The sequence below is a fragment of the Diadema antillarum genome, unplaced genomic scaffold (assembly GCF_040938485.1).
Source record: "Diadema antillarum isolate AM-2024a unplaced genomic scaffold, OU_Dant_1.0 scf00000022, whole genome shotgun sequence".
NCBI lineage: Eukaryota > Metazoa > Echinodermata > Echinoidea > Diadematoida > Diadematidae > Diadema > Diadema antillarum.
This window is the reverse complement of record NW_027270911.1, coordinates 1,561,053-1,572,410: the sequence shown is the minus strand read 5'-3', so window position 1 is coordinate 1,572,410 and position 11,358 is coordinate 1,561,053. Positions and strand designations below refer to the sequence as shown.

Here is an 11,358-nt window from a genome sequence, read left to right as displayed (position 1 = left end):
TAATGAACTTGGTATCTTTCCTCTTTTACGCGCTTTCGTCGTCTTCTCCTTATTGCTTCGCCATCCCCTCATTCTACTCCTTTCTTTCTTTCTTTCTTTCTTTCTTTCATTCTTTCTTTTTTTCTTTCTTTCTTTCTCTTTCTATTCTTATTTCATCATCGTCGTCATCAAACATCCCCAGATCGACAAAAAAAAAAAAAAATCAGATCTTGCGATAACCATGAAAGCCGTTAATATTCGGGAGTTCCTTTGGCTTGGACTTCATGTGTCGTAACGAACTGGCGGTTTGGTCCTGCCACGCCACGGCCTTGGCCGGTTTACTTCTCCCAGTGGCCTGGGCTCCATGCGCCAGAGATGATTTGGCGGGTGACGGCGGCAGAGCCGACTGAACGCGTCCCTGGAGCGAAGGGGCCGTGAACGATCGTTGGTGACGCCCTTGTCGGAAGCCAGTTTGACGGTTGCCATGGTAATGATACTGGTGGTAGGGGGAATGTCCCGCCAGTGCGGAGGAGGGCGTGGTGACAGACATGTAACGGTTGACTGGGCGGGAACTCGACACAGGTGTGACAAAGTTCGTCCCCAGACGATGTCCAGGAAATGCATCTATATTAATGGAGGAAAAAAAAAACAAAACAAATGGAAGTTTATCGGTGAAATTCTGTAGTATAGGGGCAAAAAGCAGGTTAGGTGTTACAAGCACAATATAAAGAGGAATTTTCGGGCTGTATTTAACGCCTGAGGTTTAAGAATCAGTTCCCATCAAAGTGATCATAAGTTCGGCAATATGCGTGTTTAATGCGTTGCTTCTTTTTTTTCAGTCATTTTAAGGCAAAAGAGAACATCTATTATTGTCTTTTCTAACCTCTAGTAAAATACCCGATAGAATGACAATTGCTTTAATTGTACAAGATTCAACTATTCGAGGTGACATACTGATTATCCCGCAAGGTAAATATAAGATAGACTTAGACCTATACATACTGTGAGGCTGATAGGGCAAGGCGAGCGAGCCAACTACTCCATCCGTTGGTATCGACGATTCCATTCCCTGGGACTCGTCCGTGTCTCCGATCTTTACCGCCATTGTGTTGTCGACATTCACAGGGGCTGGTACTGACCTGGCCTTCTCTAGCCCCCGTTTCGTGTAGATCAGCCTTTCCGCGTCTCCGGTTGACGCTCTGTGAAGACCCGACACCGCTCGATGCCGTCCCGCAGAACGCCCCACCAGCTGATCCGCTGCGGTGATCTTCCCGTTCACAATGAAAATGCACGCGTTGCTTTGAAACGTGGGCCGGAAACGCGCACTGCCTTGATCGAGCATCGATAAACTCGGGGCGGTTCCGGGTTTGACAGGAAGGACGGTATTTGGGCGTTTGTGCAACTGGACAATGAAAGCATCCTCAGCTCCCGCCCGGGCAGGCTTCATCTTGTTAGCCAGGGAGTCGCTGGAGTCCATTTTGGTATCGTTCGAGAGTTTGTCATTGCCATCGTTGGGCGAGTTCATCAAGATGTCACGATTGTCATGTTCATCGATGTTATTTTCAACATCTGGGACAGGAGTTTGCATCTTGTTCCAAGCTTTTCGTAAATCGTCTTGAATTTCTCGTTTTGTTGGCGATGTTGGTCGTTTTTGCGTGTGACTGATGCGTGGAATGCCATCCAATTCGACCCGATTGCTCTTAAATCTGCTTTCCATCTCAAAATCCTTCTCCTTGGCAGCCATGCTTCTCGTTCCCCGCCCACTGACTGGCCGACGAAGCGCAACAGGTGGAATGGGCGTGGCTTCTGTGTCCATACTCGTCTCATCGTCACCGCCCAGTCCTGTGACGAGGGAAGTCATATCGCTTCGCTCCGTATCAACCACTGATCCGTTGCCGTGGTTACTGTCCGGATAGCCCCATCCCATCGCGATGCGCTTGGCCAATAGGCAGTAGGCAGCGTTCTCGGGGGCGGGTCTATTCTCCTGCACCGATGCCAGGACAACATCTTCCCGATGTCCACATTGAACCAGGGCGCTGATGATTCGATGATCCACAGGGATTCGTTCCGGCGTATCCCCAAAGCGGGAAGGGTAGAGGCGCCTCGAGTAACCCCTGTTGATCCAGGTATGGCGCATTACGTCTGGCAGTCTGATGCGGACATTTTCTTTCGGTTCCAGCAGTTTTCGAAGCAGATCTTTGCAGTCTGAAGCAAGAATGTCAAACATTAAACAAACGTATTATGTAGAATCCTAATGTGCGCAATGACTGCCCGAGTCATTTTTCATAATTTATCAGTATCTGTAGGTCTATAACGTCTACCAGTATATTTCTTTCAACAAAGAGTGATTTAAAAAAGGTCGATGTGAGTTTACTTAGGCTAACATTACTCACAATATTCATGCTCTCACAAGTGACACAATTTTACATGATATTAATCTGTTCGCGTCGATGTGAAATATTATGCTACACTATATAACATCTATAAGGAGAACTATAAAAGGAATGTCAATAAAGAAAAAAAGAAAGAGAAAAAAGTTTGCTGAGAACACACGCAATAATCTGATTATGATTGAAAGAATAATTATAGGATCCTGTAATCATTAAAAGTAAAGAATGAGAAGGAAATAAAAATGAATGACGGAAAGAAGGAGAATAAAGAGACAACAAATGTCACAAAGAAACAATCGATATCAATTACCCGTGGTCATTCCTTCTGGTAGCTTGACTCCCTGCAGAATTCTGGTGTGTAATTTGCTCATGTTGTTTGGTGGATCCACTACGAAGGGAAGCTCGCCCGTCAGCATAGCATACATGTTCACCCCTCTAGAGAAGTGGAAGAGTCCAGAGGAAAACCCACGTGTCATGATTGTGTTCAGTCTTGATCGTGATTTCGCTGGATCACTGAATTGTGTTCTTGTCAATTTAGGTTTGGCTCCAAATTACGCCATTGTTGGTGGTCCTTTTGTAAATTTTATGATACACTGTTGTATTTGTTTCATTTGTTATGTTTCTGCTGCGTCTCTTCTTTTTTTTTTGGGGGGGGGGGGCAAAGGGAACTCGAACGTATAGTGAATTATGTAACATGATGAATGATATCCACGATAGTTTGAAACATCCTTTTGTTACAGTTTAAACAAAAGGTGAAAACGTGTATTGCCTTCGGCTACTCGCGACACTTACCGTTGCTTACGCAATGAATGACGTAAGCTTCGTTGTGTTCTCGGGAATAACAAAGGGATGATAAGACGCGTAATCCCTGTAAGTATCTACTTCAGTCGGTTGCAGTGTATCAAGATATTATCACTGAATTATCATCCAAGGTGGAAATATGTCAAAAGGTTGTAAGTTTTATCCTCAAGGTAGAAGAAACTATTCAATTGCCTGAGTTTTCAATCATGAAGAAAATTGGAAGGGATCGTTTGGTTCTAATAATCAGATCAAAGACAAAAAGCCTGAATGTGAGATAGCTGGGGATGAGGATGTGGGGGTAGGGGGAGAGAAGAAACACAGTTTATTATTATGCTGAGTATAGATCGACTTACATGCTCCATATGTCAACAGCGGGCCCATAGCTCGAGTTGCAGAAGATCTCCGGGGCGGCGTAGGCTGGCGATCCGCACTGCGTCCGCAACAAGCCGTCGTGCCCGAGAATGTTGCTCAGCCCGAAATCTGAAACAATGAGAAATTGGGTTGTTGATACAATGGGCTACATCCAAGTCACGCAGGACATGTGAACAACTGTGGTAGCCTTTTCTTTCTTTCTGGACTGAAATGCTTTTTCTTGGTTTATGAGAGACGATGCGTCAAAATATGCCAGAAACATCGGCTCTCAATGCAAAACTATTGAATAACAGACCAAAGAACAACAATCTGTCACGCAGATTGCTGATGGCAAAGTTTACTTGTGTAGATCAATATATAGCCCTCTCGGTAGGTTCCAGTTATACATTTTTCCTGTCAACAATAACTACTGATCAGTTTGATAATAGAACTTTACATAAAAATGAGCAAAATTGAAGAAACAGTTTGTCTTCAATGTCTTTTCGGGGGGGGGGGGTAACGCTCTGGAGAGTCTCGATTTTCAGTTACCTTCAGTTACCGTTTACTAAATGCTGATCACAATGCCACGCGGAAAAAGACAAGTCTTGTTCAACTATATTCGTAAACCTAGAATTATGTTCTGGGGTAGACATTCCTCATCAACCCTATTGCTTTACAAAAGATTGATAGCCTACACAATATACTTCATCGACCCGGCATTTTTGCATAGCGCCACCAACTATATCAATGTATTGTGTAACGCATCTGATCTCTATCGTAATCATTATCAGTGATACTTACCAATGACTTTGAGGTTTTGGTCCGCATCGAGGAGAAAATTCTCGATCTTGATATCCCTATAGAATAAAAGGAAACAAGACATAATCCTATAATATCGGACTCATCTCGCTACAGAAGAAACATTTTATCAATTAGATTATTTCAGTCGCCTACAAACAAGTGGGGCCAAAGGCGTCTCGTGTCGTATGGTCAGACTTAAGCCACCATCAACGGTTCTAATGCGAGTGTCGATTCATTCGTTGTATAAAGTCATGATGGTCGCAATGCCAGTAATCGATTCGGAAATAAAGTTTCTCTCTTCTTTTAAGATTCTAGGGTATAAAAAGATGGAATACAATAGTAAAATTAACAACTTCGTCATGAATTGCTGCCATAACCATATAGGCCTATATCGATCAGTGATTTCATATCTTTGTAAGACGAGTGTCATTACACGAGTTTTTTTTCTGTTTTGTAACATTGAGAACCGGGTACAATGTCCAATTTTCAGTACGTTCTCTTTATATCTACTTAAAGTCAAATATATTCGTCACAAATTTACATCAGGGTAGGTAAATATCTATATCCCAAATGAATATTGCGTGAATCAAAAGCATACACATTATAGGCATACATGAATATATGTGTGCCTATATGAATATAATTATTATGCACAAATCCATATACTTTTGATTAATATTAATGGACATTTTGATACAGATATTTATCCTTTTGAAATGATATGTGCATTTTGAAAGCAATCTAAAGTCTAAATTTCGTCTATAATGAATTATATAGTTATAATAATAAACCATGAATATGGTACCATGCTTTGCATTGATGGATTACTAGTATTTCTTCCTTATTACAAACCTATGAACAACATCATGATGGTGCATATGGTCAACTGCCGACACCAGCTGTCGCATGTACTTCCGGGTCTCGCGCTCGCTCAGCTTCCGGCGGCGGCATAGGAACTGCATGAACGTGCCCCCCTCAGCGAGCTCCATGACGATGTAGTAGTTGCTGGCCGTCTCCAGCACCTCGTAGAGGCGCGCGATATTCGGGTGTCGCATCTTCTGCAGCACGACCGCTTCGCGCCGGAGATTCTTGCGCACGTAGTCCCGATTGGCGATCAGCTTTTTATCGATTACCTTGACGGCAACCTTAGATAAATCACATGAGGGAGTTAAAGAGAGAGAGAGAAAAAAAATGACACGAATGGTGTCAATCCATTGATTGTGTAAGGTGTTATTAATTTGTAGAGTACAGGTATGCTTCCGTGTAAACTTAGTAAAAAAAAATAGGTCCGTAGGCCTACAGGTTGTTCGAATGCAAATCATAAAGTTTCGTAAATGTCTTTGATATCACGTACAGTTGTAGATTTAACGTCTGCTCAAGAGACCGTTAGTACATATAGATAGATATCATTTCAGTGGCGGATCTACGGGGGTGGGGTTAGGTTTAACAACATCCTCCTTTTGTTTTCTTTGTTTTGTAATAGGGTTTAGGGGGTGTAATCCCCCATGGGTTTTTTATTTTTGGTTTTTTGCTTGTCATGTGCCATCGGCATTTGGTCAACCCCAACCGTTAACATTCGTTGATATATTAATTAAAAGATGTACATTAAAATCCGTCGGATGATAGTATTACTTTATAAGGGTTGATAAACGTTTAGACAAAACACGAAGACTTTTTCAGTATTATGACCAGTTTATTGCTAAAGTTTGATCAAAACTACAACAATATATTTGTGTATAATTATGATACTACTACTATAGCACATCATATCCGTACTTTGATGGAGTCAGTAACTCATCCTATAGACCTATAACCGAATCGTTTTATGTTTTGCAGGATACGAAATGTCACGTTTCCTGCTTTCTGAACGCATTACGCAAAATTACAACTTGACCTATAAGAAGAAAGAAGGCGACACCATGCGGCCGTAATATCAACAAAGAGTCTACCGAAGCGAGTTTGTTACAGACATCTTCAAAAGAAAAACTGTTGTTTACACAAAAAGTGAACATGAATTGATCTGGAGTAACTCGTGAAACCGGTACATTATATAATCTCCCCCTGAACGGCGTGTGTAGTCTGATGATGAATGATGACTGCTGTAATCGAATGGGCTTTTGTGAAATTCAACAACGCAAACAGAGCCCGCTTCGGGAATCTCACTACAAGACAATCATTGATTTGCCGGTATCGATCCTGGAACTCGTGCAGATAAGAAAGAACGTCGACTAGTGGACCAGGCACAATCAGAGAGAATGCGGCCAGACAAGGCTGCGGTTAGTGCTGTGAAGGTCACGTACGTATTTGTTAGCTCTAGGACCTGTTGATTCGAGAGGGGTCAGAAATTTTGATTACAGGGACACCACAAATCTCCCCAAGAGTTTTCCTCGAGAATCGTAGCCCGACGGAGAGTCCATTTTGTCCAGATTATTTAATTGTTACAGTTACATGTATGATATTTGTAATCCCAGGTCGAAAAACCAGTAGAAACCAGTAAAAACCAGTAAGCATTTTTAACTGGTCTTTACTGGTTTTAACTGGTCTTAACTGGTTTCAACTGGTACCAGTTGAAATCAGAAGGCAACTCCAAATTTCCAGTAACAAAATAAACAATTCTAACTGAAACCAGTTGATACCAGTTGAAGATGTACTGGTACCAGTTGACACCAGTTTAATCATACTGGTACCAGTTGAATTCTTACTGGTACCAGTTTATACCAGTCGAAGTTGCACTGTTTACCAGTTGAAACTAGTACAAGTCTATTGATACCAGTTTATACCAGTTGAAGTTGCACTGCTTACCAGCTGAAACCAGTATAAGTCTACTGGTACCAGTTGAAGTCTTACTGGTACCAGTTTATACCAGTTGAAGTTGCACTGCTTACCAGTTGAAACCAGTACAAGTCTACTGGTACTGAATGAGGTCTTACTGGTATCAGTATATACCAGTCGAAGTTGCACTGCTTACCAGTTGAAACCAGTACAAGTCTACTGGTACCAGTTGAAGTCTTATGGTACCAGTTTTATACCAGTTGAAGTTGCACTGCTTACCAGTTGAAACCAGTACAAGTCTACTGATACCAGTTGATACCAGTTCATGTCTCATTGTGTACCAGTTGACACAAGCTGAAGTCTACTTTTTGAATTCGATTAGTTCATCAATCAAAACTGAATTAAAGGGTTAACAAAACTTAGTTAAAACATTCAATTAAAAAGTAAACAAAACACAATAAAACAAAACATTTAACATGATTGAACTTGGACTCTTAATGATTTCAACTAAATGAAACTGGAACCAATTAAGATCAGTTGACACTTTAACTGACAGACTGTATTTTGACCAGTTTGTGTGTGTTTGTGTGTGTGTGTGCGTGTGTGTGTCGGTTTGTGCGCAAATTAGTTGACACAATTTGATACCCATGTAACTGACTAGACTTGCTTGCAACTTCATTCCAGTTTAAAACCCATGCACTAACTAAACCATTGAAATTTTAATACCAGTTGATACAGGTGGTTTCTATTGGTTTCTACTGGTTCGTTTGCTCGTGAATATTCATAAGCTATTCAAATTCTCTTCGTGAAAATGACAAAATATTGTTAAATCTAATTTTTTATGATTTAAATAAACTCAGAAATGTCTGAAATGCATTAGAAATTTATCTAATATTATTGCCGTGATATTCACAATTTCAACTTTTACCTCTGATGAGGTATTTTCATATTTTTATAATAAAAGTTTAATCTGCTTGGTAACCATGTCTTAAATCATTACAACTATATAGCCCTATATAAATGAATGAAATATCCCTGGTACTAACTAGGTCTTACTAAATAGGTCTAGGATGTAGGCTAAGCCTAAATGTAGTTGTAGGTATAGGCTTTAAGACTAGCTGTAGGATTATGTTAGGTTAGATATTAACAATGTCTTGACATACACGAAACACTCATACATCAAATAATTCAACACAAAATTAATTTTGTCAACTGGATCCCAGTTGATTCCAGTTGGACAAATACCAGTTGAAACCAGTTGAATGAATACCAGTTGATACCAGTTGATTTCTAGTCACTCATTCCAATTTCCATATTGAAACCAGTTGCCTTAACTGGAATCAACTGGTACCAGTACCAGTTGCCAACTGGTTTTTCGACCTGGGATATTCACACAATGAACACGATCATTCAAAAGAAGTTAGTCTGACCACTCTGACATGATTATTGCACCAGAATTATGCACGAATGCGGAACACGACATCGCATGGATATAGGAAGGTGCATAACTTGAGAATTTGTTTTGCTTTGTCTCACTTTCACAGCTTCGCTCCATGATTTCAGATAAGAATCAATCATACTTCAGAATAGATGATCAAAGACTGATTTGAGCTCCAGCCAAGACGAAAGATGTTTCTTGGATACTCTGATCTCTGGATAACGAGTGAATATTGATAAACCTTGTACCTTGGCTTATATATACCCCCCCCCCAAAAAAAAAAAAAACAAAAAAAAACAGCAACAACAACAAACAAAAACAAAACAAAACAAAACAAAACAAACAAAAAAAGCTTGTGAGAAAAATGGTCGGCTTCTATAAATGTCAAAATTTGTATTGGGTGAATTAAAGGACAGGATCATCTTCATATACATATGAATTGAGAAAATCGGCAATATTAATACAGTGGAAACTCAATATAAAGAGATCTGATGTAACAAAATAATTTCTACGATCTCAATGAATCTATTCGAAAAATCGGACAATCCGTTCAAAAGTTATCCATTTTTGAAGTTTCAGTGCTACCATTACTGGGGAAAAACTACTAACTACAGTTTGTGAGGTCACGTGTATAGAACAATTATATGAATATATAAAGGAAAATCAACATGTTTTCATTTTCACGCAAAGTAAGAGAGCAGAAGGCAGGGCGAGTAATGTTACCCTCAACAATGCTTAACATACAGTTACTAGCGTAATATACGTCAGTGAAAAGTTGAAGAAATGACTGTACTTTTTTTTCAAACAATGAAATTTTGTGAAAGTCTCTTTATATTTTTCTTATATCGTTCTACGCATGTGCCATCAAAAGCTATGGTAGTCTTCTCATCCAGGAGAGATTGCGCAGAAATTTTAAGAATAACTTTTGAACTGATTGTCGTGTTTTCCTCAAAATTTCACTGACGGTGACTGATGTGTTCTACGAGTATTGCCGCATTCATTCAATACACATGTATAAATTGTGAATGTAATCTTGTTCTTTAACGGCGAGATAATTAATCATCAAAAGTTGAACACCAATTTATCCAATTGACGATATAAAACTCTTACTTATTCGAAAGATTTGTTGTTGTAGTTGTTGCATAAGTCATGAATCGAATATTATGGCGAGTATGGTTGTAGTTTTGTCCTTTGGGGCCATTTTACTTTTTTTAAAGGAAATTCGAGGAAACTCGGTTACGTCGAGGAAGGAATTTTCGTAGAATCAAGAATATTCTCAAAATATCGGGAATGTAGTTAGGACGATGAGCGTCCGAGGAGCGCGATGTCATTTAACTTTCAAACGAAAAGCCGAGCATTTCGTCATTTTCGTCTGGCTGACCTTATTCATGATTACGTTTTTCTTTTACTATAAGAGCATGATGACGGCACCAATAACGCCAACACTGAAGGAACAATGGCGATGGCAATATTCAAACAGTAGTGACTGTTGACATTGATAATAATCATAGTGGTAATCAGATTAATGCTATTGATACCAATGGTTCCCACGCGAGTACTATTCCGATCACTATCATTTTCATCACCGATATCTCACTGCTGATACAAATATCATTCTTTTGTGGAAATAACAATAGCAATAATCAACGTGGTCGTAGTTATGGAGATTGTTTTCTAAGTTGGAGAAGTATGCAGTAGTGATTATCGAAATACATTTCTGTAATTTTTTTTAGAGATGAACATTATAAAGAAAAAGATATAAGCACAAGAAGGAAAAGAAGAACGAAGAAAAGGAAATGAGAGAAGAACCACAATCGTTATCTGCAGCGTTGCCATGGTGACGAGTGTTACTACTTGTTCTCACTCAGTAGTCCTTGTGAGGTCACTCACCTGTTCCTGGGTCAAGATGTGTGTCCCGAGGCGGACCTTGGCGAAGGATCCTTCACCCATCACATCCCCCAGGACATATCCACCGACTTTCTTCCGCAGCACCGTGTTATCAGACTTCGATCTCCGCCGCTTTCCATCTCCTTGACCCCTCCCTCCCAATCTCCCTCCTCCTCCTCCTCCTCCTCCACCACCACCACCACCTCCACCACCACCACCTCCACTGCTCCCGCCGCTCCCATCGTCGACCTGGTCCTCTTCCCCCGCCGCAGCCTCTCGACCGGGACTATCACCCCGCGGTCGAACGATCGGCGCCGGCGACATCACCGGCTTGACGGGGCTGGGAGTGACCAGGGCTACGCTAGCCATGTTCCAGGACCATCGTCTTTAAGATCTCAAAACGACGTTGGGTCTTATGTCCGTGTAACCATGGCAACAGGTCATCTTCCTAAACGACACAAAATCATGCATGCGAAATGGGACAGCATCAAGTTACCCTAAAGTTGCTTGACCTTGAGGAGATCCACATGATCGTTTCACAACCATACTTATCATAATCCTTCGTCTATTCCATGGATATGCGTCTTGTCATAAAGCGGTGTCGTAACAAATTCTTAAAAGAGTAGGAAAAGTTTTTGACATTCCGATGTCACTTTTGCGTGCTGGTGTAAAGTATGTCCGTGTCGTGCGCGTGTGTGCATGTCATCCACATTCTCAATGCTGAAGTGATTGGACCAAGTAGGCTACTACCCGTCTACCCGTCGTTCCTATGGGATGGCCGTGCACAAAACACATCTCGCCCCTTCACAACCGCGGCAGAGATATAAAAGAGGAGTGCCCCCTAAATCCCTTCTACTCTTGTTTTTTGCCCTGCACTGAAAAGGGCAGGCAAAGGAATTACGCGGTCGTCGGTCGATATTATCGCCTGAAAGCCAAATC

At 41.0% G+C, this 11,358-nt stretch overlaps 1 protein-coding gene across 1 annotated transcript; it reads right to left on the bottom strand.

The window, feature by feature from the left end:
- Window positions 1–202: 202 nt before the first annotated feature.
- On the bottom strand, window positions 203–10,788 carry LOC139730983 (uncharacterized). The gene is made up of 7 exons (XM_071641865.1): window positions 10,423–10,788; window positions 5,175–5,467; window positions 4,323–4,378; window positions 3,524–3,650; window positions 2,680–2,804; window positions 982–2,184; window positions 203–603 (listed from the first exon to the last, which is right to left on the bottom strand). Exons 1-7 carry the CDS (start codon window positions 10,786–10,788, stop codon window positions 203–205), a joined length of 2,571 nt encoding a protein of 856 aa, XP_071497966.1.
- Window positions 10,789–11,358: the final 570 nt, after the last annotated feature.

Bases quoted from the DNA above. Each gene is read 5' to 3' on its own strand.
- LOC139730983 (XM_071641865.1), bottom strand. From the start codon at position 10,788: ATGGCTAGCGTAGCCCTGGTCACTCCCAGCCCCGTCAAGCCGGTGATG. The intron at 4,379-5,174 runs GTTTGTAATAAG...TTTATTCTATAG, and splicing joins CATCATGATGTTGTTCATAG to GGATATCAAGATCGAGAATT. The intron at 2,805-3,523 runs GTAAGTCGATCT...CCACTTCTCTAG, and splicing joins GCTGTTGACATATGGAGCAT to AGGGGTGAACATGTATGCTA.